General features: G+C 64.5%; 3 protein-coding genes across 3 annotated transcripts; 2 read left to right on the top strand and 1 right to left on the bottom strand.

Annotated features, from left to right (window-relative positions):
• The first annotated feature begins 506 nt into the window (after positions 1–506).
• LOC121093140 (gap junction gamma-1 protein-like) lies at positions 507–5,054 on the top strand. The gene is made up of 3 exons (XM_040605018.1): positions 507–591; positions 2,790–3,988; positions 4,096–5,054. The coding sequence occupies exons 2-3, from the start codon at positions 2,815–2,817 to the stop codon at positions 4,101–4,103; spliced, it is 1,182 nt and encodes a 393-aa protein (XP_040460952.1). The 5' UTR covers positions 507–591; positions 2,790–2,814; the 3' UTR covers positions 4,104–5,054.
• Positions 5,055–5,612: 558 nt separating this feature from the next.
• On the bottom strand, positions 5,613–7,949 carry INHA (inhibin subunit alpha). Its single transcript, XM_040604480.1, has 2 exons — positions 7,552–7,949; positions 5,613–6,882 (listed from the first exon to the last, which is right to left on the bottom strand). Exons 1-2 carry the CDS (start codon positions 7,916–7,918, stop codon positions 6,149–6,151), a joined length of 1,101 nt encoding a protein of 366 aa, XP_040460414.1. The 5' UTR covers positions 7,919–7,949; the 3' UTR covers positions 5,613–6,148.
• Positions 7,950–10,376: 2,427 nt separating this feature from the next.
• On the top strand, positions 10,377–26,024 carry OBSL1 (obscurin like cytoskeletal adaptor 1). The gene is made up of 24 exons (XM_040604945.1): positions 10,377–11,689; positions 12,456–12,725; positions 12,938–13,198; positions 13,557–13,862; positions 13,985–14,260; positions 14,357–14,632; positions 14,768–15,040; positions 17,497–17,769; positions 18,499–18,771; positions 19,102–19,377; positions 19,600–19,875; positions 19,963–20,238; positions 20,508–20,789; positions 21,592–21,867; positions 22,000–22,275; positions 22,358–22,624; positions 22,783–23,052; positions 23,147–23,413; positions 23,710–23,976; positions 24,329–24,441; positions 24,604–24,757; positions 24,850–25,011; positions 25,184–25,288; positions 25,419–26,024. Exons 1-24 carry the CDS (start codon positions 10,606–10,608, stop codon positions 25,835–25,837), a joined length of 6,978 nt encoding a protein of 2,325 aa, XP_040460879.1. The 5' UTR covers positions 10,377–10,605; the 3' UTR covers positions 25,838–26,024.
• The last annotated feature ends 8 nt before the right edge of the window (positions 26,025–26,032 follow it).

Genomic DNA, 26,032 nt, shown 5'->3' with positions numbered 1-26,032 from the left:
GGTGTTGGGAGGGGCAGGGGGCTGCTGGGCAGGGGTCTCCAGCGGCCAGGCTCACCTCCGGCGGGGCCGCTGACCCCGCACACCCCGCGGGCTGAGCCAGGCCCCAGCGGCTGCCCCGGCACGGCCGGGCCGCCGCCGCTGGGCACCGGGGCGGCAGCGGCACCCGGGGGCCGAGGGCGGCGTGGGACAGGGTGCGTGGGGCGGCCGGGGCTGGCGGCACGGGTGGGTCCCGGCGGCTGCCGGCAAAGCGAGGTTCGCCGCGGCTGGTGTCGCCGACAGGCGCGATGCTCGGCCGAGTTTCGGCCGGCCCGCCCCAGCCCAAAGCCCTGCGTGGCCTCCCGAGCCGGGGCCGGGCGGCGATGGAGTCACCGGGGGCGTGGGGGCCGGCCGGGCCGGAGCGGGGCTGCAGCTCCGCGCCAAGCGGCGGCCGCCGGCCGGTGCGGGGCGGCCGGTGCGGGGCGGTCGGTACGCACCGGCGGGCGGGCGCGGGGCGGGGCGGCCCCGGGCCCCTTTGTTCGGCGGGAGGCGGCGGCGCGCCGCCCCGCCGCTTTGTCCGCCGCTGCCGGCGGGAGCCGCTCGTCCCGGCGCGCCGTGAGTGGGGCCGGGGAGCGGGGGGCTGCGGGAGGGCGCGGGCCGGTGGGGCTGGGGGAGGCAGGTGGGGCGGGCGGTGGTACCCCGGGAGGGCTGGGACGGGCGGCGGGAGCCCCGGGCGTGGGCGGCGGGCAGGGAGGCTGGGGCCGCAGGCGGGGGGATCTCGGGCAGGCTGGGGTCACAGGGCTGGGGGCCCGCGGCGGGCTGGAGTCGGGGGGCTGGGAAGGCCGGGCCCGGGGGGCGGGGGCCCCGGCTGGCAGGGGTCAGCGAGCCCCAGCGTGGGCGGGCCAGGGTCAGTGGCACAGGGGTCCTCGGCCGGGCAGGGGCTGGCGAGCCCCGAGATGGGCAGCCCGGCGCTGCGGGGCCAGGGCAGGGGCGGAGGGGAGCGGGGGCCGCGGGGTCGGTGGGGCTGGGGGTGTGCGTGGGGCCCAACCCAGGCACGTGGCGCTGGACCCGGGTCCCAGCGCGGCCCGGGCGGGGGGTGGGTGCGGGCAGCCCTGGGCCGCCCTGGCCGAGCCGGACCCGCGCTGTGTCCATCCCTGTGGTCCGTCCCTGTTACTCCTTGGCCACCACGGCAGTGCCCACGTGTGTGCTTTCACTTTCCGTGAGCGTGCCAGCTCCCAGGGCTGCCCTCCTGCCTGGTCCCTTCGCCTCGTCCCCAGCCCCTCGCCCTGGGGCCAGGGCACTGTGCTGCTGCCAGGCAAGGGCTACGTGCAGGCACAAAGCATCCTCCTTCCAGTGGGGCGGTGGGCGAGAGGGCCGCACGCCAGGGAGATGGGGCAGCATTGAAACCTTGTAGGGTGCCTGACCGCAGGAGGATGGTGGCCCTGATGGGCTGGGTTTGGGTCCCCAGTGCCAGCCTGTGCCACCTCCCGCAGCTCAGCAGGCTCTGCTGGGCACCAGGCCATCAGCAAGAGCGTGTCCCCTGCACGGGTGCTTATGCTGGAGGGGCTTTTCAGTTTAGGCAAGGCTGCTTGGGAGGCAGGCTGAGATAAGCCAAAAAGATCCTCTTATTCTGGACAATAGCCGCATGTGTGCAGCGGAGCTGTGTTTGCAGGGATGCGCCCTGGCCAGAGGCAATGGAACAGGGCTGCCTGGAGGGCAGGTGAGGCGTGGGAGAGGCTGAGGGCTCTGTGGGGACATGTCACCTCTGCTCACCCCAGGCAGTCTTGCCACCTGCTGCCCTTGCATCAGCTTGTGCACAAACTGCCGAAACCGGGGCCGGTGGTGGGGTGTCTCCTCTTGCGTCTTCTCCTTTTGCTGGGAGCTGAGGCACAGTCCTCGTAATTTCCTCCCCGACCTCCGGTGTCAGCTGCTTTGCCGGGACTTTGTGCAATTCCTTGGCTGCCCCGTGCTGCCCCATGTCACCGCTCTCCTGCTCTGCTCCCCTTGCCAGCCCTTGCCATCAGGCTGCCGGGTGCTCTGACCACCATCCGCCGCAGGCTCTGGGGACTTGTAAGGACTGGGGAATGGGGGCCCTGTGGGAGGGAGGGCACAGCATGACGGTTTGGTGGGGCAGAGTGACGCTGCGTCTCTGCCGGCTCTCGAGGGAGAGCTCTGGGGGGTACAGAGGAGCTGGCTCACGGACATGTGGTGGGGACTGCTCAGGGACGGACACCCCCTCAGCAGGGGCTCAGGGCTGGCAGCTGCAGTGAGCCAGAGGGGCTCTGCGTGTTGCCTTCCTCCAGGGGCCAGTGGAGGACCCCCATGAGAGGGTGTGGGTGCTGGCACAGGGTGTGGTGCTGGTTGGGGACCTGCCCAAGACCAGGTGGCAAATGTGTGCCATGGCACTGGAGGCAGAGGAGGCCTCTCCTCTCACAGTCCCCAGCTGGCACTGCCTCGTGCTGCCGCGTTTACTCTGGCTGTGATGATTCTTCCCCCAGATGTGTCCCGCAGGGGACAGGGACGTCCCAGCCTTTCCCCTCCTCCCCAGGTGCCCTCCACCCACCTGGCTGGCAGTGGGGCAGGAACAGGATACGGATGGGAATGTGTGGATGTGGCACTGGGCAGGGGACACAGTTCTGGGGAGATGGCTGCCTGCTCAGGGCTGTGGTTTTGGACCTGTGGATGAGAGAAGAGACATCAGTGCTTGGAGAGGGAGAGTGACAGAGCTGGGGTGGCAGCTGGTGGTTGGGGGGGTGCCCAGTGAGGTGCATGCAGATTTGCTCAGTGCCTGTTTGCCTGTCCCTTCTGCACAGGGTTTGAGTCAACTGCCTGGGCAGGATGAGCTGGAGTTTCCTGACACGGCTCCTGGAGGAGATCAACAACCACTCAACCTTCGTGGGCAAGATCTGGCTGACTGTCCTCATCGTCTTCCGCATCGTGTTGACAGCCGTGGGGGGAGAGTCCATCTACTACGACGAGCAGAGCAAATTTGTCTGTAACACACAGCAGCCGGGCTGCGAGAACGTCTGCTACGATGCCTTTGCCCCGCTCTCCCATGTCCGCTTCTGGATCTTCCAGATCATCATGGTGGCCACGCCATCAGTGCTGTACCTGGGCTTTGCCATGCACCGCATTGCCCGCATGCCTGAGTCCTCGCGGCGCCGCTCACTGACAGCCCGGCGGGCACGCATGCCGGTGGTGCGCCGGGGAGCTGGGCGGGACTATGAGGAGGCGGAGGATGATAACGAAGAAGACCCCATGATCTTTGAGGAAATCGAGGTGGAGAAGGAGAAGAGCCCCGAGGGTGGGGAGAAGCATGACGGCCGGCGCCGCATCAAGCAGGACGGGCTGATGCGTGCCTACGTCCTGCACTTGCTGTGCCGCTCGCTGCTGGAGACAGCTTTCCTCTTTGGGCAGTACCTGCTGTACCGCTTCGAGGTGAGCCCCTCCTATGTCTGCAGCCGCAGCCCCTGCCCGCACACCGTCGACTGCTTTGTCTCCCGCCCCACCGAGAAGACCATCTTCCTCCTCGTCATGTACGCTGTCAGCGGGCTCTGCCTCTTCCTCAACCTCTGTGAGCTCGTGCACCTTGGTGTGGGCCGCATCCGTGATGCCCTGAGTCAGCCCGACGGCCCCCCGCTCCCGGCTGGTGGCAGCCCTGCGCCGCAGTACCCCAAGAAAGCCCCCGGCGCACCCCCCACCTACCACTCACTGAAGAAGGAGCCGCCGCGAGCCCTGCTGCCAGATGGCAAGCTGGACTACCGGGAGAGCCTGGCGGTGGCAGGGCGCTTCGCCCTGGCCGGGGCTCCCCCGGCGCATGAGCTGGACCGGCTGCGTGAGCACCTGCGCCTGGCCCAGGAGCACCTGGAGGTGGCCTTCCACCTCCAGCCCCCCCCACGGCCCCCCAGCCCTGCCCGCAGCAGCAGCCCCGAGGCCAATGGCATTGCTGCCGAGCAGAACCGCCTCAACCTTGCCCATGAGAAGGGGACCGCCGCCTGCGACAGGACCACAGGTGAGCCGGGGAGGGGGGCAGGGGTTTGGGGAGGGCTGACTGGGCTCCCTGGGGAGGGGATGCGTTCCCCCTGGGGTGGGTGCTAACCTGCCTCTTGCTCCCCGCAGGGCTGTGAGTGCCACCAGGGGCAATGGCGATGCCTGCCGGAGCAGCCGCCACCACACAGGAGGAGCAGCCTGCCGGGAGCACTGGGCAGAGGGTGCTGCGCGCCTGCCTGGCACGGCTGGCTGGGCAGCCCTGTCCTGGTGGGCAGCGGTGGGGACCTGCGCCTTGGGGGACATTCCTACTTAATTTTCAAAAAGGGAATATCTTATTTTTGTACGTTTTTATAAGCCTGTCAGTGTGTGCACCCTGGCATTTTTATACTCCGCTCCCAATCTCTGCTCCGGGCCTGTGCCCTGCCCCTGCTCCAGTTTCACCCCCTTTTCCCCCTCCCACACCCGTTTCCCGCACCATGTCCTCCTCACACCTCCCTGTGCCCTCCTGTGCCTGCTGCCACCCACCTGTGCACCGGCCAGTGCTGCATGTGTGAGCCATGCTGGCAATGCCAGCGCTGCCCCGGCAGCCTAGGGGCTTGGGGGTGCTGAGCCTGGGGGTCCGGCTGGCTGGGCCGAACCGTGGGGCAGGGTGCTGGGCTGGCATTGCACATGGCAGAGAGGGGACACAAGAGGTTCTGGCAGCTCTGCTGCCAGAAAGTGCCGGTGTGGCCAGGGAGACCGTGCTGTGCAGCATCCTGGCACGGGGTTGTGAGCTGTGGGACTGGCCCACTCAGAAATGTCTGTGCAGAGGGCAAGGGCTGTCCTTCCCAATGCCTCCACCCCGCTCCCAGCCAGCTGCCCTTGGACCAAAGCCCACCCCCTCCCACTCTGGCCGTGGGGCCAGGAGCCCCTGTGCGGGGCTGGACCCTGGTCCCGCGGTGGGGGAGATGCAGCGCCCTGAGCCGGGCTCAGCTGGGAGCCAGTGGGGTATTTCTCATCATCTCAGCCTGGGTCACACAGGGATTTTTGTAGCATTGTTTTTTACTCGAAAATGATTGTCACTCTGTTTTTTCTTTTTTCTTTTTCTTTTTTTTTTTTTTTTTTTTTTATATCTATATTAGTAAAGGCTGGAGACGTTTTGTACTGAGCTGCTGCATCCGGTCCTTCGGGAGGAAGGGGTGGGAAGGGAATCCTGCGCAGCTGGGCTGGGGCTGGCAGCTCGGCTGCCTGCCCCGGGACCTCCCTGCTCGCACTGGGTGACTCAGTTGTTCCTGCTGTGTGGAGGCGGCTGTGGCCAGGGCAGCCTCCATCAGCCTGGTGGAGCAGGATTGCTCCAGCCACGTTCCTTTGCGGTACTGACTCCGGCCAGGCGCCCGGTGAGGGGCTCCCCCATGCCTCCCCATCCCACTGCTGCCCCCATGCCTCCCCATCCTACTGCAACCGGGAGCAGAAGGGATGTTGCCCTGCCCTGCCCCGTGCCCCATGCCCTGGGGCTGGATCAAACCCAGCCACGCACATACCAGTTCCCTCTCTGGGACCTGGATACCTCTTGCATCGCTTGCCTGTCCCCTCCCTCCTCCAGCCAAAAGCCCCCAGGGAACTGGCATCCCGCCACCCAACTGCGTGCCACCTCTGTGGCTGCCTCTGATGGAAGCTGGCATTACCAAGCTGTTCTGGTAAAGAGAACAGGTTTATTTCACTTATCCCGTTAAGCTTTCCAACAGGCTGTGCTGCCAGGAGAGGGCTCGCTTGCAGTGCCACATGTGCTGCCAGCCCTGCCACCAGTGTGAGGTCCCAGCATGGCCTTGCCCTGGCACATCCCCGTCCTTGCTGTGGCAGCCTGGCCCTGCCTGGGAGCACGGGGAGGCTGTTGTACTCTGCGGCAGGAGCAGGACCCCAGTCTTTTGGGGAGGCGGGGTGAGAACTGGGGGAAGGGAGCAGGTGGAGAGAAACAGGGGCTGAGCTGGCTGCGGACAGCAGGCTGGCTTTGGCAGGGGCTTGGCTCTGCCAGAGGTTGTGCCTGTCCCTGTCCCACCATCTGGCAGTGTGACCGTACCCAGGGCAGCCCAAAACTCCAGCTTGTGCAGGGGAGGGTGGCACAGCCCAAACCCCTCCACCAGGTCCCTGTGGCATGGGGCCAGGAGTCCCCTGGGTGGTCTCGCGGGCCAGGCTGCAGGATGCCCTAGACGCAGGTGCAGTCCTGCGCCAGGATGTTGGGCACTGTCTCGTACTTGAAGGAGTACCCACCGTCGGAGGTGGTGCGGACGCGCAGGGAGCGCATGGTGCCGGGCAGGGCGGCACAGCAGAGCTGCACACCCAGGCGGTGGCTCAGCCCATGGCCCTCGGCACAGCTCCCATGACAGTAGTGGAAAACAAAGCTGCTGGGATGTACGATCCACTTGTCCCAGCCCAGCTCCTCGAAGGAGATGTTGAGGGAAGCCCGGCGGCAGTTGGTATGGGCAGCCAGGTCCTCAGATGGGCGCTGCAGCAGGCTCAGGGCAGCCGGGGACCAGGGCATGGTGGAGCGGCGAGCCCTCTCGCTGCCCTTGGCCTGGGTGGTGGCCACCAAGAAGGGCATCTTGTCCCCCTCGGCCAGGCAGGGGCATCCAGGACAGCGCACCAGGAGCACGAAGAGCGGCTGCAAGAGCTGGGGCAGCAGTGCCGGGGCAAAGTGAAACACAGTCCAGTGCTCGGGCGTCTGCACCACCATGGCCGTCACCGGCATGCGGCCCTGTGGTGACAGGGTCAGCACGTCGGGGGCTGAGTGGTTGGGGGCAGCAGAGGGGCCGGTGTAAAACCAGAGCTTGGCAGAGGTCACCGTGCGGCTCAGGGTGTGCGCCGAGGGCTGGAAGAGGTAGGTGAAAATTCCTTCTTCCTCCAGCAGCTTGTCCGGCTGTGTGGGCTCGCAGGGCACGTCTGCAGGGGGGGACAAATATGCTCAGGATATATGCCCAAACCAGGGGAGGGTCCCTGATGCCTGGCGGGAGGTGGGATGTTGCAGAGGATCCCTGAGGTGCTGGCAGGGTGCCTGGCTGCTGGCGTGGGCAGTGGCAGGGTGCAGGGGAGCTGAATGTCTACTGCTACACAACAACCGCTGCGCTGCACCCCACAGCTGAGCCGTGCTGTGACCTGGATTGGTCTGTTACTGCTGCCCCCGTCCCCCCGCATCCTGCCCCATCTCGCAGTGTCCTGCCCCATAGCTGGTCATCCTGCCCCATCCCACAGCATCCCGACCTGTTCCTTAGTATCCCATTTCCCAGCACCCTGCCCCATCCCCTAGCACCCCACCCTATCCCACCCTGCCTGCTCCTCAGCCCTCCCCATCTCTCCACATCCTGCCTGGTCCAGTTGTTATGCAGCCTCCTGGCACCCCCTTGTGCCACCTGCCCCTCTCCCTGCCTGTGTCCCGGGCTGTGCTCTCCGCCTGTCCCTGCCTGCCATACCTTTCAACCTCCTGGCTCTCCACCAAACCTCGCCCATGCCTCAGCCTGGCATACCACAGCAGCCCCACCGTCCTGCTGCAGCTGTGTCGCCCTGAGCGCCCACCCTGCTTCACCCCTTTCCATCCCACCAGGATGTTCTCACCTGTGGAAGGGAAAAGGATCACTTGGGAAGTGTCCTCCAGCTCCTCTGGCTCAACTTCAGGGTTTTCAAGGACGTGTCTCCGGTGTACCCTCCTCGCTTCCTTCTGGGCCTCCTCCTGGAGAACCGGGGGGCTCAGATGCTCCAGCACCCGAGCCCGCACCTTGGCCAGAACGAGCTGCCGATCAGCACCAGCGCCGGTGCAGCTGGCCAGGGCAGCGGTGGGCAGCATGGCAGGCAGCAGGTGCAGGAGGAGCAGCATGACCATGGGACACACAGTGGGCCGGTGGCTTGTGGGGCTCTGCTGCAGGCTCCTGCCTGCCTGCCTAGCCCGTCTGCCTGCTGCACTCCCCCCGGGGCAGGGTGGCATTGAGACCTATCTGACACTGACGCAAACGTCTGCTTGCCGTGAATATTATCTCTGGGCAGCGAAAGCGCTGAGACGTCTGGAATGCGAGGACTGCAAGGACAGTGTGGTCTGGGGGGGGGGATGGCGCCCGGGCAGGGGGGGTGGGAGGGGATGCTGCTGGGGGTGGCAGGCACATGGGGCTGGGGGGGGGGGGGCTGGGCTGTAGGCAGGGTGCTGTAAGGAAGGTTTTGCTGCGCTGGTGGGGATGGAGGGGGCACCCTGGGCAAACTTTGCAGCTGCTGGTGCTGAGTGCCCCCCATGGTGGAGGAGCTGCAGATCTGGGGCTTCTGAGGGGACAGTGGAAGTGGCAGTGACTGTGCACAGCAGGGGCATCTGAGCAGGGACCTGATGGGGTCCAGAGCCCTGTGAGGCCCTGGTGTGGGGGGCATGTCGGGGGAGGCGGGCTGTGCACCCTTCTGCCAGGAATGCCTGGGATACCCCAGGGTCACAGGGCAGCCGGGAGGGATGTGAGCACAGGGTTCTGGGGAGGGCAGGCTGGGGTGCCGAGGGGCTGTGGCATCTCCAGGGCAGCCGGGAGGCTGGTGAGGCGCTGAGGACATGAAGCAGGGGATGGCAAGAGGTCCCTGCACGGCAAGAGGTCCCTGCACTGCGTGGGGCTGGGGAAAGCTGGGCCAGCTTCAGGGGGAGGGGGAGGAGAAGAGGTGAGGCAGAGCCAGGCTAGCTGGAGGCCCCCACAGCAGGGCCAAGAGAGGGATCCTGGAGTGCTGTTTGGGCTGGCTGGCTGTGAGCTGGCTCCTGGGGTGGGAGCTGCAGGAGGTGTGCAGGCTGCAAGGGAACCCAGTGTGTCCTGCCCTTCCTCCCACTGCTGCCTGTGGGGACAGGGCCAGGCACCCCCCATCCAGCAGCCCTGCCTGCCCCTCGGGATGCTGGGCAGCCTCAGCACCCCTCCTGCTCCTCCTGCTGGCATTCCACATAGCACGGCCTGTATGGCACACCCCATCCTCTGCAGCCTGGCATCTCATGCAGCATCCAGCGTGCCACATCCCACCCTGTGCAGCATGTCCTGCCTGGCATGTCCCATCTCACCGCAGCCTTGTGTCCCATGCCATGCACCCCAGGCCATGCACGCCGAACAGTGCCCCCCACCCCATGCCATGCCCCCTGTGCTGTGCACCCCACACAGTGCATTGCCTCCTGCCACTGGCTGAGCTAGCACCAAGGCACATCTGGGTTTGTGGCACCCCAGATCTCCGGAGGTGGGGCGCTGCCTGCTCGCTCTAGGCTGGGTGGCTCCGGCGGGGCTGCTATACATAGGTAGTAGGCCAGCCCTGCCCCGGCGAGGCACTGAATGGAGCAGGCTCAGTCTTATCAACCCCGCGTGTCATCAGAGGGTATTTTTGGGGACAGCAGCTGCAGGCATTTGTAACGTTTGGTCCCTGCGTCCTGACACCCGGGAGCAGAGCGGGGGGAAGCAGCAGGAGTTGGGTGCTGGCACTGGGAGACACGAGGAAGAGGCGGCAGAGCGAGGTGTGTGTGTGTGGGGCAGGGGACGGGGCTGTGGGGCTGCATGGGGCAGAGTGATTGGGGAAGGGGGCAGTGGGGCGGCCAAGCCATCAGGGCTGTGCATGTCTGCAGGAGCTGCCATGGGGCGGCCTGGGGGTCAAGGGACCGTGGCTGGGGAGGTGGCTCTGAATAGATGCATTGGCCTGGGGGTAGGGGACTGGCAGGAGAGGATGGGCCCTGGGCCCTGCCACTCCCTGGGGACCAGCCCTCTCCCACGGTCCCTCTGGCTCCTTCAGGAGGTATTTTCATTTCTCTTCCCCCTGTCTGAGGGAGGCAGAGATGCCTCTGCCCCAGCCCTGGCCACGATGCCGCTCCCGCCTGTGACGAGCGGGCACGACTTCCCACAGCGCTGGGGATGGAGGCAGTGCCCTCCGAAAGCGGGACCCATCTCACCAGCCTTCCCCTACCCCCTGGGGCTGATTATTTCCAGCTGTGGCTTTCAATACCCAAGGGCTGGATCCTGCCTGTGGGACCACGCTTTGGAGGGGAGACCTGCTCCCGGGGGAGCCCCGCTTGGCCCCAGCGCACGGCTCTGCGGGGTCCCCACCGGGCTCAGGGGGGTCCGTGCCCCTCCGAGCCCGGGAGGAAGCGCCCGGGTCCGGCCGGGTGCCTCCCGCCCGCGGCAGCCCCGTATCAGCACCTGCCTGCTGAGCCAGCCCAGATGCTGCAGGAATGCGGCTCTGCCACCACCCGATACTGCAGGAATGCCCCGCGGGTGGGGAGGGGGCGGGCCGGGGCTGTCCAGCCTCCCCCGGCCCCAGCATCCAGAACCCTGCGAGCAGCTGCCTGCGCTGCCTGTCTGGGCAGGGGTCCCCCACCCCTAGATCTGGGGTCCTCTCTGTGAGCCGGGGGCAGGCTGTGGGTGCCCCGGCCCTTCGAGGTGCAAAGAGCCGCGTTTTGTCACCTCTTCTGTTGCCACTGGGCTGGAAAATGGGCTATTCGGGCTGAGACGGGAGCATATCCCGTGGGGCTGGGGTGCTCAGGGTGTGGGTGATGCTCCTGCAGTGTGGGTTCCATGCTGGGCGCTTTCCTCCAGACACAGGTCCCTCCTGGTGGTGCTCCACACCGGTCCCTTTGCAGAAGACTGAGCCCCCACCCTAGTGGTCTTTGCATCCCCCAGGCTGATGATCCCCACAGCTGCTGATGATCACCCACTGGAGGTGGTGATGGAGGGGTTTGGGGGAGCCCCCAGGTTCCTGGCCTACCCACGTGCCTTCACGGTGCGAAGTGGCACCGATGCAGTCCTGAGCTGCCAGATCACGGGTGACCCCCGGCCAAGCATCCTCTGGGAGAAGGACAAGATTCCAATTGAACCCTCGGGCCGCTTCCATGTGGAAACCAAGGGTGATCTGTACAGCCTGCTGGTGTCCCACGTCACCCCCCAGGACAGCGGGCTCTACATCTGCAAGGCCAAGAACAGTGTTGGTGAGACCTACGCAGCTGCCACACTCAAGGTGGAGGTGGGGGAGCCCCAAGAGGAGGAGGAATGCCCAAGCAATGAAGCACCTACCTTTCTCGTCGCCCCCTTGTCCACACGAGTGTGCCGGGGGGAAGACGTGATGTTCGCCTGCAGGGTGTCTGGGCAGCCTTGTCCAGTGCTGGAGTGGGAGAAGGACGGGCACAAGCTCTCCGACCTCTTCGAGAGCAGCCACTTCGCAGTGGGGCAGGAGCCAGAGGACTGGCACTTCCTGAAGCTGTTCGGCGCCCGGCCCCCGGATGGGGGGGTGTATGTGTGCCGGGCACGCAGTGGCTCCCGGGAGGCCCTGGCTGCTGCTGTGCTCCTGGTTGAATCCCGGGTGCTGCCAGACAGTCTCCCCAATGGCTCTCCTGCTGATGGCCCAGAGCTGCTGGTGGAGCGGCAGCAGCGGCAGCGGCGGCATGCAGCAGGACGGCACGCCGAACCAGAGACCTGGGTGCCCAATGGCACGGTGCCACCCAGGGTACCGGGAGCCAAGGCGTTCACGGTGAGCGCGGGGAAGCACGCCAAGTTTCGCTGCTACGTTACCGGCAAGCCCAAGCCAGAGATTGTCTGGCAGAAGGATGGTGAGCCCCTTGCACCTGGCCGCAGGCACCTCATCTACGAGGACCGGGAGGGCTACTTCATCCTCAAGGTGCTGTACTGCAAACCCCAGGACCAGGGGCTGTATGTCTGCACAGCATCCAACACCGCTGGCCAGACCCTCAGCGCAGTGCAGCTCCAGGTGAAAGGTAGGCACTGCCCAAGTACTGCCAGGGGTGGCCAGGTGCTGGGGTGGTCCAGGGCTTTCCATCTGGCAGGGATGCATCTGTGTATAAGCCCAGCATCCCTTGGCTCCCTCCTGCCCTGCGCAGTTGGGGTCACCCATGGCTCCACCAGACAGAGCTGTGGGCTGGAAGCAGGGGATGCTGGGCTTCCTCAGGGACCTGTGTCCCCCTCTGTGCCGCTCGCCCCTTGCGAACAGAGAGGTGGCATCTCTGCAGGGCTGCGGGTGTCCAGCCATGAGTGGAGAGAGGGGACAGTGCCTTGGTGACATATTCCCCTGGAAATGCTGAGTGGTTTTGGTGGGCAGCCATGCAGGGCATGGCTCCAAGTGTCTGCACTGATGGGCAGCCCTGTCCTCCAGAGCTGGCCCACCAGCTGGGGACACTCACCACTGGGGTGACCCAACAGCTTGTGCATACCCTGCCTGCACCCCACTGCTCCCCTCCACTGAGATGCCTGCTGCAGCATGTTGGCATGCATGCTCTCACATCCCCCAAAACTCCCTGCTGAGATGCTGGGGCATTGCTGGGTCTCCCCAGCCTATGCCCCGGTTCCCCCCGCTCTGGGCAATATGCTTCTAAGTGCAGCATCCATCCCACACACACCGAAGAGGAGAGGGGCAGAGAAGGGCCAAGGGCTTGGCACTCTGTGAGCTGGGAACACCCTGAGCAAAGGGCTGCCGGAGGGTGCTGTACCCCCTGTGCCCTCAGCACCCATCTCTCCTGCTGGCAGAGCACCGGCTACGATTCCAGGTGCAGCTGGCAGATGTGGAGGTGGCAGAGCGGGAGGATGCCGTGCTGGAGTGCCAGGTGCCGCTGGAGACCATCCCCACTGCCTGGTACCTGGAGGACAGGGAACTGCAGCCCAGCCACAAGTATGTGATGGAGGAGCAAGGCGTGGTGCGGCGCCTGACCATCCGTGATGCCTGCACTGATGACGATGGCATCTACCTCTGCCAGATGAAGGACAAGGGGCGCAGCATCGCCGAGGTCTCTGTCCGAGGTGGGAGTCAGGATTTTAGCTGGTGTGGCTTTACCTTCTTATCCCCTTCCTTGCCAGGCTCCCCACTGTGCCCTGCATCTGCCTTCCCACCATCTGGCCGTGGTGTCTGCTGCTGCCCCTCCTCAACATCCTCCTCTGCCTCTTGCCCACCCCTGAGAGCCCACCCTGCTCCCCAGCATCCCTTCCTGGCCTTCATGCATCTCTTCCTGTAGGGGTGATAACCAAGCGACTGCCACGGAAGCTGGATGTGATGGAGGGGGAGAACGCAGTTTTCTGTGTGGAGACGCGGGAGGCAGCAGAGGGGACCTGCTGGAGCCAGGACGGGCTGCAGCTACGGGCGTCACCCCGCACCGTGCTCAAAAGCTTCGGCAGGACACACCTCCTGGTGCTGGTGCACGTCACCCGCCAGGATGCGGGCATCATCTCCTTCACTGTCGGGGAGTCACGGACATCCTCCCAGCTCCGGGTCAAGTGTAAGGCTTGGAGGGCCCCGCATCCTCCATCTTGCCCATTCACGGGTGGGGGGTGTGTGTGGGGGGCTGTGGGTGTGACACAGGGGAGAGATGAGATGGGCACCCACTATGCTGTTGATGTGATGCTGTGATGGCTTTTTGGGGAAAGGTGCTTTTAGCAGTGCCCCAGTGCCGCAGCCTTGCTGGCACTCAACAACCCCTGTAACTAGCACTGTGCTACACAGGAACAAGACCATCCTCTCCATCAGAGAGAGGATCCCCAGAGAAACAGGCTGTGTAGCCCCACTCAGCCCTTCTGCCTCCCCACTGGGAGCCTTGCTGCTGTCCCCAAGCAGGCAACATGGGCTGTGACTTGCAGGTGTGAAGCATGACCCTCCAAGTGCACCGGTGGCAGTCGAGATGAGTGTGGTGGAGAGCAATACAGCCCTTCTGACCTGGTGCCCTGCGCCCGATGCCCACCTCCGTCCCCCCAGTCGCTACCTGCTGGAGCGGCGGGAGGTGGCAGGGGGTGAGTGGGTGCAGTGCCTTGCCACTGACCTGCCTGGACACGTGCGGGTGCTGGGTGACAGTGTGCCTCGCGAGGCCAACTACTGCTTCCGCATCTGTTCCGCCAATGAGCACGGCAGGAGCAGCCCTGTGGAGTTCCCTGGCTCCGTGCATCTTGGTAAGGGTGCTAATCCAGGGACACCCACCTGGGAGCTGGCTCTTCCCAGGGGCCAGCTGGGATGTCGTGCCATGGCATGCTGCTGGCTGGTGCCACCAGGGCTGAGTGCGGCTGTGCTCCAGCTCCAGCAGCTCGCCTGGAGAGGGGTCTGCAGGATGTGCGGGTGCAGGATGGTGAGGACGCACGGTTCTCTCTGGAGCTGTCAGCCACAGTGCACGGCACCTGGTTCCTTGATGGAGCCAGGCTGGGCAAGGAGGAGGCGGGTGGTCGGTGCAGTGTGCAGCACCGTGGGACAGAGCACTTACTGCTGATCCGAGGAGCACGGCTGGCCGACAGCGGGGCGCAGGTCACCTTCGTGTCTGGCAGCCTGCGGGACTCAGCCACACTGCATGTGCAAGGTGAGCAGTGCGCTCACCCTGGGATCGTGCCAGGAGAAGAGCAGCAGGGGCTCTCATGCTGGAAGATGCTTCTCACCCCTCCACAATGTCTCTCAGCCCCGCAGGTCCACATTGCCCCAGTGCCTGAGGCTGAGCGGCTCCGGGAGGTGCCGACTGGGATGCCCGTGCTGCTAGAGTGTCAGGTGTCACCCTCAAGTGCCCCTGTCGTCTGGATGAAGGACGGCGAGGCTGTGCCCCTGGATGATGTTATTGCAGTGCAGAAAGAAGGCTGCGTGCGGAGGCTGCTCCTCCGCTCAGCGGGTCCCTCGGACACGGGCCTGTACACCTGTGACGCTGGGGATGATGCTGTGAGCTTTGTGGTGACCGTGACTGGTGAGCTGGAGACCGTGTGCGGGAGTCTGGACCCCACCTCCTGACAGTGGTCCTGCCCCTCTCTTGGCCTCATGATGGGGCTGAAAGCTGCTGTCAGTCGGGTGCCCATGGTGAGCCCCGTGTTATCCCCGGCAGAGGCACCGGTGAGGATCGTCAGCTCCAACGAGGAGGCCCCACACACCTACGTGGCTGGGCAGCGCGTGGAGCTGTGGTGCCAGCTGTCCCGCCCAGCAGCCCTGGTGCGCTGGTACAAGGATGGGGAGGAGGTGGAGGCGGGCGAGAGCCTGGTGCTGGAGCAGGAGGGGCTGCGGTGCCGGCTGGTGCTGCCCTGTGCCCGGCCGCAGGATGCAGGGGAGTTTGTCTGCGATGCTGGCGGGGACTCCGTCTTCTACACTGTCACCATCACAGGTGGGTATAATACAAGAGGCTAGCAGAGTCACATCTTGGGGGGCTTTCTTTTGTGGTGGAGGGTGCCAAAGCATGTGTCATTGTCAGTGTTGCCATCGTTTGCTGCTCTGGGGATGTCCATCAGAGATGCTCTTGCCAGATCCTCACCAACAGGTCGGTCGGTTGGTCAGGGTCTTTGTGGCAGCTCTGGTGCTTAAAACCACCCAGACTGACAGGCAAAAGGGACAGCTTGCTCTGCCAATCTGAACTGCTCAAGCACCCAAGGGCACCCAGGACCTCCACGCCAGGGTGTTTGCTGGACCTTTGCCACGGCCAGTAACCAAGCCCTCCTCCAAGGTCCTAAAAATAGTGGGCCCGGCACCTGATGTGGGATGACTCATGGTCGGACATCACTTTGACCAACAGTGTTAATTGCTGACCTGAAAATTAGCAGTTGCCTGGATACTGACAATTGGGTGTTTTTTGCTGGGTGTGAGCAGGGGTCCCACAGCAGCTGCCCTGGCTGTGGAGCTGCTGCTGGCATTACTGGCTGGCAGAGAATAATGAAAGTTGAAAGCAAGTGAAAGACTTCCCCTTGCTGGCCCCAAAACCCACAATCCCACAACCACAGGAAGGTGACTGGGGGCAGAGCTAAAGCCCAGTTAAAAGGCTCTGTGACCGCAGTGGTAAAGCCTCTCCACGGTGTTAATACATGGAAAAGGGCCAAGGCTGATGGCAGAGGATGTAGGAGTGAAAATGGGATGAGTGATAAGAGGTGCTGTAAGAGTCAGTGAAGTGGTGACTGGTGGGAGGGTGAAGAAGGGAGGAGGTTTAGTGTGATAAAGGCAAAATGTCCAGTGGGCTTTGGGCAGAGGCAGGAGGCACTGTCTGCTCTGTGGGTGTGCAGGGCATGGAGAGCTCAGCTCCCCTAGGGCGGGAGAGGCAAACACCATCTGCTGAAGCTCTGCCTTTCAGCTGAGCAGCTTTGCATCACTTTAGCAGAAGGGTCTTAGACAGGCTGGCTTGGTTTGATCAGGATTTGGTCATCGGTGTCATCAGCAGGGCTGGGTGTGGATGTCAGGAGGCTCAGGGTGCCACCTCTCTGGCATGACTGCTGGGCTGGCCGCTGCGGTCAGCACTGGTGTGGCACGCTTGGGTTTCCCCGAGGCATCCCAGCTATCCCCCACCCCCACGGGCTGCTGTGGCACGGAGTCCGCCTGCCTCAAGCCCAGCCATCCCCACGTGCCTCTGGGTTTTCCAGCAGCAGCTGCACAGCGCTGGGGATCCCTCAGAGCTGGTGGTGGGGCTGAGGCCAGAGCGGTGCTGCCCGCTGAGGGCTGGCACATCGCCCCCTCCTCACTTCGGTGCCGTTCAACATCTCCAGCTGCACTTCAGCAGCCTGATTGCTTTTAGCAGGCCCAGGGAGGCAGGCAGCCACCGCGCGTTTGATCAGGGAGCCAGGCGGATGCAGGCTCAGTGTGGTGCAGGTTGAATGCTGCAAACCGGCGCCGCGCCACTCCTGCGCGCTGCGGGGCTGCGGTGGGCTGCTGAGCCTGGGCATCGCGGCTGGAAGTTGTCTGGGAAGTTCGCAGCCCGGACACCCAGCATGGGGCAGCTGTGGGCCGTGGGAAGGGCAGGTCACTGCTTGGCTGCCGGCATGCTCTGGTGCTGCCTGTGCCCTGTGCCCGCCTGGAGGTTCAGGCTGGCTGAGCACCCACGGCAGACTCCAGGCCACCTACAGCCCTCTGCAATGCACATGGCTGGGCAGGTGGCGTTGGCTGCTGCAGGTGGGGGCTACATCCTGGATTTCTCCCAGGAGAAAGGAGGGCTGGTCACCTAAAGCTTGTACTGAGAGCCTCTCTGCCTTTAAAGATCTGACTCAAGTCAGCGGGGAGACGTAAGCAGTGGCACACATTTCGAGTGTAACCCATTAACGGTGGCATTTAGAGTGAGCACTGCAATCTGGCATGGGGTCCTGGGTCCCAGCTAGCCTGAGGGATGGGGCTGCCAGCCCCAAGCAAACCAGATGCCTGCACCGCAGTGTCAGCCAAGGCTGAGACAAGGCAGAAGCATCAGCTGGGACTCGGTGGCCTCCAAAATGGAGAGACAGGCAGAGGGGTTGGTACCCCCAACAGGGCAGCCACAGGGGCTGCTGCTGGCACCACAGATGGCAATTAGCAATGCTGGGGCTTTCTAGTGAGGTGCTTGCCTACCCACATCCAACCTCCACATCCCTCAGCTCCATTCTGGGACAGAGCAGGGCAAGTACCACTGGGGCAAGGGCACAGCAGCAATTTACAGCCAGCTGGAAGCTGAGTGCTTCTCCCGGGTGTGACGGGATAGGAGAAGAAGGAGCCCCAAGTAGGACAGCACAGCCGCTTGTGCTCTGCGGGATGGAGATGAGGTGGTGCCTTCCAGCCTTAAAGCCAACAAGCTGGTCTTTACATGCTGGCTGAGCCTCGTGTTATCCCCGGCAGAGGCACCGGTGAGGATCGTCAGCTCCAACGAGGAGGCCCCACACACCTACGTGGCTGGGCAGCGCGTGGAGCTGTGGTGCCAGCTGTCCCGCCCGGCAGCCCTGGTGCGCTGGTACAAGGATGGGGAGGAGGTGGAGGCGGGCGAGAGCCTGGTGCTGGAGCAGGAGGGGCTGCGGTGCCGGCTGGTGCTGCCCTGTGCCCGGCCGCAGGATGCAGGGGAGTTTGTCTGTGATGCTGGCGGGGACTCCGTCTTCTACACTGTCACCATCACAGGTGGGTGCAGCACACAGCTACAGCCCTCTTCTCCTTCTCCCTCTGCCCTGGCTCCCTGCCTGTATTGCTGCCTCACCGGTGGCTGCAGCATCTCGGCTGCCCCTCGCCTCCTCATGAGCGGCTCCTTGCCCAGGCCTCTGGGCTGCAGGGGGATGCAGGCAGGGGCAGGTCAGCTGCTTTGTTTCCTCCCTGAGCCCTGTGCCATGCTGCCCCTCCAGCCCGCAGGGCACAGCCACACTGCCTGCCCATGAGTCATGCCACCTCATACTCCCCCGCAGCTACTAGCACTGCAGGGCTGGTATGACCCCCCCACTGCTGGCCACAGGGCAGGTAGGATGGAGGCCAAGTGACACAGGGTCTTGGTCTTTTCAGCCCCGCAGGTCTGCATTGCCCAGGTGTCTGAGGCACAGCAGCGCCAGGAAGTCCTGCCAGAGCTGCCTGTACTGCTGGAGTGCCAGGTGTCCCCCCCAAATGCCCCTGTCCACCGGCTGAAGGATGGCGAGGCCATGGTCCCCACCGAAGCCCTGGCCATCTGCTCAGAGAGATGCTCAGAGAGGCTGCACATCCCCGCAGCCACGCCGTCCAACTTGGGGACGTACACCTGCAATGATGGGGACAATGCTGCCAGCTTCAGGGTGACTGTGAGCGGTGAGCTGCCCGGGTGGTACTCATCCTCATGTGGGGCTCACCCAGCACTGTGGCTGAGCCCTCGCATGTGTCCCTTGGCAGAGGCACCGGTGAGGATCGTCAGCTCCAACGAGGAGGCCCCACACACCTACGTGGCTGGGCAGCGCGTGGAGCTGTGGTGCCAGCTGTCCCGCCCGGCAGCCCTGGTGCGCTGGTACAAGGATGGGGAGGAGGTGGAGGCGGGCGAGAGCCTGGTGCTGGAGCAGGAGGGGCTGCGGTGCCGGCTGGTGCTGCCCTGTGCCCGGCCGCAGGATGCAGGGGAGTTCGTCTGTGACACCGGGGATGCGTCTGTCTCCTACCATGTCTTGGTGGCAGGTTGGTGGCAGAGCAGGGATGTCCCGGGAAGGGCAGTGCTGCCCCAGCTCTGTGCCATGTGGTCCCCAGCCCTGCTCCCTGCCCTCAGCATCGTGGAGGAGGGGGTGTGGCTGCATCACCCAAGGGCTGGTAGGTGCCCTCCTCCAGCCACGCTGGGCTGGCACTGTGGGCCCACCGCCCCTGCCCTCAAGCAGCTCTGGCCCCTTTGTGCTGGGGTGAGAGGCTGCAGCATCTGTGCAGCCTCACAGGGATGCAGGTGACAGTAAGGACAGCAGAGCCAGGAGTGGTGTGGTGAGCAGTTCTCACACCCTTCCTCCACGTCCCTGACAGAGTCACCAGTGAAGATCCTGGACCCCCCGCAGCGCTCGGTGGAGCTGTTGGTGCAGGCACCAGGGCGCGTGGAGCTGCGGTGTAAGCTCTCCGTGCCGAATGCTCCCGTGCGCTGGTTCAAGGATGGGTTGGAGGTGGATGAGACTGACAACTTGGTGCTGCTGGCAGAGGGGGCCTGGCGCTGCCTTTTCATCCCCAGGAGCAGTGCAGAGGACATGGGCGAGTACATCTGCGAGAGCAAGGATGAAGCTGTCTCCTTCGATGTCAAGGTGTCAGGTCAGCAGGGACTGGGAATAGAGAAGTGCTGATAGGGCTCTGGCTGTGGAGCCTTTCCCAGCTTGGGTGAGCGGTACTGGCTCCTCCGTGGTGATAAAGATGGTGGGTGCCCATCCCCTGGGCCACCTAGCGTGGATGTTTTCCTGGAGCTGGCAGCAAAGGTGTCCCCTGGGCCGTGTTGTCCCTGCACTGCTTTGCTTCACAGCCACCCTGTCTTTGCAGAGCCGCCGGTGAAGATCCTGCAGCCCCACAGACCTCTCCCTGTTGTGACCGTGTCCCCGGGGGAGACTGTGACGCTGAGCTGTGAGCTGTCCCGCGCGGATGCGCCTGTGCACTGGACCAAGGAGGGCATCAGGCTGGAGGCTGGGGGCACCCTGGTCCTGGAGGAGGAGGGTGCCCACCGCCGCCTGCTCATCCCCGCAGCCCAAGCCGAGCACTCTGGAAAGTATGTCTGCACTGCTGCCGATGATACAGTGACCTTCACTGTCCAAGTGTCAGGTGAATAAGAGGCTGTGGGAGAGTGGTGGGGGCTGATGAGTGCACAGACCCCAGAGAACCCCACTCTGTTGGTGTTGGGTGCTGCAGACCCACTGGTCAGGATCCTGGAGAAGGACATCCTGCCGACCCACCGGCATTGCCGGGCCATGGAGGACATGGTGCTGGAGGTGCACCTCTCATATGCCCATGGGGAGGTGAAGTGGTACAAGGATGGGGAGAAGCTGCAGGACACGGGGTGTGTGCGGCTGGAGGAGGACGGGGCGCGCCGTTCCCTTGTCATCCTGGGTGCCACAGGCAGGGATGCAGGGGAGTATCTCTGTGACACCGGTGATGACAGCATCGTCTTCTTTGTCACTGTGGAAGGTAAGCAGGAGGTCCTGGAGGCGACAGCCAGTCGGGCAAGGACCAAGGCAGGTCCCTGACTGCTGCCAGGCTTGTGTGGGGCTGGGCTGGATGGCAGCGAGCATGGAGAGGCTGGTGGGGGGGACACAGGGAGTGGGCTGCACCCATGTAGGGGTTCTGTGGAAACTCCTGCGCTGCCCAGCTGCAGCCAGAGGAGGTCCAGACAGGATCTGGCCATTGCAGCACCTGGCACAGGCTGCCACTCCCATGGTGACAGCCCCTCTCTCCAGTCCCAGAGCCACCGGTGACCATCGTGAGCAGCACGGGTGCCACAGAGCATTACTGCCTGGTGGCTGGAGAAGACCTGGTGCTGGCTTGTGAGCTCTCCCGGCCCGATGCCACCGTGCGCTGGCTCCGGAATGGCCAGGAGGTGCAGCTGGGTGAGCGGGTGCAGGCTGAGGCTCATGGGGTGCTGCGGCAGCTCACCATCTGTGGGGTGCAGCCTGGTGACTCAGGGTGCTACGTCTGCGACGCCGCCAGTGACCGTGCAGTGATGAGCGTGGAGGTGTCGGGTGAGCCAGCAGGAGCTCAGCGCCCTGGGACCCCCAGCATGATGGGATCGTGCTATAGCTCTGGGCAAGAGGAGAGGATGCCTCTGTGACCCCACTGACGGCAGAGGCCATGGCGGCAGCATGGCAGAGGAGGGTGGGAGTCCTGTTCCCAACCCCACAGGAGCCGTTAGTCAGAAAGGGACATGTCAAGATTGTGGCGAGACATGTCCCTCTCGCCTCCCCCAGCCAAGGACTGGTTAAATTTAGCCTTGGCCAGCTCCCAGGCGCCACTCCTCCTGCTTCTGCTGCCAAGGGCTGAGACCAGCTGAGCTGGGACCCTTATCAGCTGGAGATGGAGAGCTGGGCAAGGTGGGAGGGGGCTTCATGGAGGCAGGTGTCCCAGCTACCCAGCAAGGGTCTCAGGATGGGGGATACACCAAAACTAATGGCCCCAACCCAGCAGCTGAGCTGCCTGTGCAGGAAGGGATGCATCATCACTGCAATGGGCTCTGCTGCTGTCCCTGCCTGGGGCCCTTTCCCTACAAGGACCCTGAGCTGCCAGACCCACCAGCCTGCACGTATGCCCCACCAGGACTCCTGGCTGGTTCCACCGTGACCCCAAACCAGTCCAGCAACAACTCCCAGCTACTCACAGCATCCTGCAGCTGGATGCACCGTGACCCCCACCAGCCCCACAGCCCTCCCACCCCACAGTGACTTACTATGGGCATCGCTGCCTCTCCGCTTCCAGCAGTCCTGTCCCTGCACTGCTCTGTGCTGTGGGGACATTCCTGAACCCTGCCTTGTCCTCTGCTCCCCCCAGCCCGCCCCGTGCACATTGTCAACAAGGAGGAGGCGCAGAGCCCACTGGAGGTGCTGGAGGGGGACAGCGTGACACTGGTGGCCCGGCTGTTCCCGGAGACGGCAGCGGTGCAGTGGCAGAAGGACGGACAGACTCTGCGCTCCGGTGGGCGGCTGCTGGTGTGCAGCGAGGGCCCTGCGCGCAGCCTCACCATCAAGCAAGCAGAGCTGAGCGACAGCGGCGTCTTCCTCTGCGATGCCGGTGAAGACGAGGTGCATTTCACACTGCATGTGAAAGGTGAGCCAGGAGGTGTCCCTCAGCCCATGCCGCAGGAGCAGTCCCCTGCCCCGCACCGGGACGCTTCCTGCCCCCATCCCACAGCGGTGCGCCGGTTGGGGCACAGCTGATCCCGATGCTCCCCTGGTGCAGAGGCGCCTGTGCTGTTCGTCAACAAACGTGAGGAGCGGGAGAAGCTGCTGGTGCTGGAGGGCGGCAGCGTTGTGCTCTCCACCATCACCTCAACGGAGCGAGCAGATGTCACCTGGCTGGGCCCGCGGCAGGCCGTGGTGGCTGACGAGCGCTGCGAGCTGCGGCGGGACGGCCGCGTGCACAGCCTCGTCCTCCACAACGTGGCCAAGGAGGACGCCGGCGTCTACACCTGCCTGTCACCCCACGACCAGATGCAGTTCGACGTGAGCGTCCGAGGTGGGCAGTGGGGTGGGGGTGCCCGGGGACCCCCCGCCCCAGGGCGGCAGCAGGTCCTGATGCAGGGCATTTGGCCATGCAGAGCTGCGGGTGAAGTTCCTGCGTGGGCTGTCGGACGTGCGTGCACGGCAGGGTGAGCGGGCAGTGCTGTGGTGCGAGCTCTGCAAGGCGCGGGGCGACGTGGTGTGGCGGAAGGATGGGCGGGAGCTGGCACCCAGCCCCCGCTGGCAGATGATGGCAGAGGGGCGAGAGCGCTCGCTGGTGCTGAGCTGCGTGGAGCCTGAGGATGCTGGCGAGTACTGCTGTGAGTCCAACGACGACCAGACGCTGGCAACGCTGACAGTGCAGGGTGAGCTGTGCCCAAGGTTTGGCCACCACTCTGGGGACCCTTGTGCTGTGGGGGCAGTGAGGAAGCTAGGGATGGTGATGGCAGGTGGCTGTGGGGATGCTCAGTGGCCCTGCAGGACAGGGAGTCCCCAGTGCCATGCCCCGACACCATGGCTGTAGTCCCCAGGGTGGTGGAGATCATCACAGAGCTGCAGAGCCTGACAGTGCTAGAGGGGGAGGACGCCACCTTCAAGTGCCTGGTGTCCCCTGAGGACGTGGCTGTGACCTGGCAGCTGAATGGCCAGCCAGTGGCCACCAACGAGCGGCTGCTGGTGACACGGAGTGGGTTGTGCCACAGCCTCACTCTCCAGCAGTGCCAGCTGGGTGACGCGGGCACTGTGACAGCCAACGCTGAGGGGCTGGTGAGCACGGCCCGGCTGAGTGTGCAAGGTGAGAAGGAGGGAGCTGGCTGGGGCACAGCCCGGGGCAGAGCCCAGGCCACAGCCCTGGCGCTGGCTGCTGACCTGGCGCATGGGCTGTGCAGAGGCACAGGTGCTCTTCGTGCGGAAGCTGCAGGACGTGGTGGCGGAGGAGCAGGGGGAAGCATGTCTGGAGGTGGAGGTGAGCCACGAGGCCGCTGAGGTGCAGTGGCTGAAGCAGGGTGTCCTCCTCCAGTCAGGCAGCAAGTACCAGCTGCAAGAGTTGGGGTGCCGGCGCACCCTCACCATCCGCTGCCTTGGCCCTGCCGATCGTGGCACTTACCGCTGCGAGAGCCTGCACGACCGCACGCAGGCCAAGCTCTGCGTGGAGCGTGAGTACCATGATGGGGATGGGGATGGGGACGGGGATGGGGATGGAGGTGGGGATGGGGATGGCATCCACCTGCTGCAACTATGCTGCAGGCTGTAGAGGGGAGTGTGGGCAGAGCTGGTACTTGGCTGGAAGGGGTCATCAAGCAGAGAGGTGATTGTGGGGGTCAGGAATGGGCAGGGATAGGAGCCTGGTAAAAAGGGCTGGATTTAGGGGATTGCTCCAGCAAGCATAGATAGGGGAGCCAGGGCTCTGCGGTGGAGCAGGCACCCACTCACAGACACAGGTCCCTTGCAGCCCGGAAGGTGTCGATCCGGAGGCCACTGGCAGACATAGAGACCTTTGAGAAGGAGACAGCCACCTTCCACCTGGAGCTGTCTCACCCTGGCGTGCATGGGGTGTGGACACGGGATGGCATCCGGGTGAAGCCCAGCAGCACACGCCGGATTGCCGCTGAGGGCTGCGGGCACAGCCTGACACTGGAGGGGCTGGTGCTGGAGGACTCTGGCACTGTCACCTTCACCACTGACACCCTGCGCTGCAGCGCCTGCTTGCTTGTGCGAGGTACAGTCACTGGAGCAGGCTTGGGAGGGTAAATGGCACCGGCACTGCTGGTCCTGCAGCCATTTGGTCCCAAGGTAGATGCCAGGGCTGAGCTGGGCTGCCCTGAGCAGATGCTGGCAGGTGTCTCCCTGTCCCCATGGAAGAAGATGTGAGCTGAGCAGTGGAGACTCCCAGCCAGGGTCTGGGTCCAGGGTTACCTGGGACACCAGTCATGAGTGCCTGTGGTAGTGCCCCAGCAAGTGCCACCCTCACCACATGCTGAGGTGCCCCCAGCACAGCTCCCCATCCCCACAGCCCCAAGCCCATGTCTTTCCCCTACCAAACCTTCTTGCCTTGTGTTCTCCTACCTCAGAGCCTCCAGTCACTATGGTGAGGGTCCCACGGGACCTGGGGGTCCCAGAGACAGGGGTCGCCAGCTTTGAGTGTGAGCTGTCTCGCCCCAGCGCGGAGGTGAAGTGGTTCAAGGTGAGGGTTCACCCCAATCCCCTCCAGTGCTGCTCAGCCGTGTCCTCCTCCTTGCTTCACCCCCTGGCCGCTGCTCTCCCTGCGGGGGCTACATGCAGGGAGCTGGGGCAAAGCAGCGGAGCGCTGCCTGCTTGCAGCCCTGAGCACACTCTCCCCGGGCAGGACGGGCAGGAGCTGCGGCCAGGGCCCAACTGCCGCATCTACTCAGCGGGTCGGCGCCGCGTCCTGCAGCTGAGCCGCTGCGAGCTGGCTGACGCCGGCACCTACACCTGCGACGCGGGTGACTGCCAGTCGTCTGCTGTGCTGCATGTGCAAGGTACAGCCACCCCACTCCTGGTGGCGTGTGCCCCCCCATAACCCGCTCCCCCTCACCCTTGGCCATCCTGGCACCCTGCCCCTTGCCCGCAGAGCGCCAGGTCTGCATCGTGCAGGAACTACAGGATGCCCAGGTGCGGGAGGGTGACAATGCCGTCTTCACCTGTGAGATGTCACATGGGGATGTGAAGGGCGAGTGGTTCCGAGACGGGGAGAAAATCAAGGTCTCCAGCACGGTGAAGATACGGCAAGAAGGTGTGGGGGGGTGCAGGCAGCCCCATACCTGGTTTGGGGCTGGGAGGGTGTGAATTCAAGCAAAGGGAGTTTGTGTGGACAAAAGCTGGGGGTGGGGTCAGGGGGGGTTCTGCTTCCCTGCCTGCCATGGGTGCCCGTCACCTTCCGCTTGAGCCAGCCTCCCCCTCCCCAGGGACTCGGCACTTCCTGCTGCTGTGCAGTGTCTGCCTGGAGGACAAGGGACTCATCCGCTTTGTGGCAGGGACAGCTGCCTCGGAGGCCAGCCTGCAGGTGGAAGGTACCACGGGGTGCAAGTGCTGCCCAGGCTCCAGCACTGGGGCTGGGATGCACCAGGTTGAGCTCCCTGGGGTCCCCACGGGAGCTTGCTCACTCCACGATGCCCACGGGCCACCCCCCCTGCCCACCAGCGCTGCCCATCCGGATTGTGAAGCCGCTGCGAGACAAGACGGTGCTGGCACGGCACAAGGCGACGCTGGAGTGCACCGTGTCCAACGCCCGGGGCCGGGTGCGCTGGCTCCGCGGAGACACCGAGATCTTTGCCAGTGGCAAGTATGAGATCTGTGCTATGGACTGCTACCGCACACTCATCATCCACTGCGTGGGCCCCGAGGACGAGGACTCGTACACCTGTGATGCCTTCGATGACCGCACCACCGCCCGGCTCCTTGTGGAGGGTGAGGGTCCGAATACTGGGGTGGAGGGAGCAGGCTGGATGTGGGACCAGGGGTCTGTGCCCCCCTTGTCTGGGACACCCCTTCTGGGCGCCCCACCAGCTCCAGGGGTGCTGCAGCTCTCCCTGACTCCTATTGTCCCCGCAGGGAGCTAGAAGCCAGCATGCAGCACTGCAGACACAGATGAATGCTGCTGCTGGGAGATGGGTCATGCTTCCCCCAGGATGTACGGATACAGGGACACCATCCCCAGTCTGCTCCGGCCGCAGGGCTCTGCATTAAACAGTATTTTTTCCCGACATGGCTTCTTTCACCCCAGCAAGCCAAGCTCCAGTTAGAAGAAGGGGTGG

Source organism: Falco naumanni, chromosome 8 (genome assembly GCF_017639655.2).
Source record: "Falco naumanni isolate bFalNau1 chromosome 8, bFalNau1.pat, whole genome shotgun sequence".
NCBI classification, from domain to species: domain Eukaryota; kingdom Metazoa; phylum Chordata; class Aves; order Falconiformes; family Falconidae; genus Falco; species Falco naumanni.
The sequence above is the reverse complement of the archived record's forward strand: the minus strand, read 5'-3'. Positions and strand labels throughout refer to the sequence as shown.

Excerpts from the sequence above, each read along its gene's own strand:
- OBSL1 (XM_040604945.1), top strand. The coding sequence starts at position 10,606 with ATGATCCCCACAGCTGCTGATGATCACCCACTGGAGGTGGTGATGGAG. Across the intron at positions 20,239-20,507 it reads CTTCTTTGTCACTGTGGAAG|TCCCAGAGCCACCGGTGACC; the intron begins GTAAGCAGGAGG and ends CCCTCTCTCCAG. Across the intron at positions 25,289-25,418 it reads GGCCAGCCTGCAGGTGGAAG|CGCTGCCCATCCGGATTGTG; the intron begins GTACCACGGGGT and ends CCTGCCCACCAG.
- LOC121093140 (XM_040605018.1), top strand. The coding sequence starts at position 2,815 with ATGAGCTGGAGTTTCCTGACACGGCTCCTGGAGGAGATCAACAACCAC.
- INHA (XM_040604480.1), bottom strand. The coding sequence starts at position 7,918 with ATGCCACCCTGCCCCGGGGGGAGTGCAGCAGGCAGACGGGCTAGGCAG. Across the intron at positions 6,883-7,551 it reads GATCCTTTTCCCTTCCACAG|ACGTGCCCTGCGAGCCCACA; the intron begins GTGAGAACATCC and ends CCCCCCCTGCAG.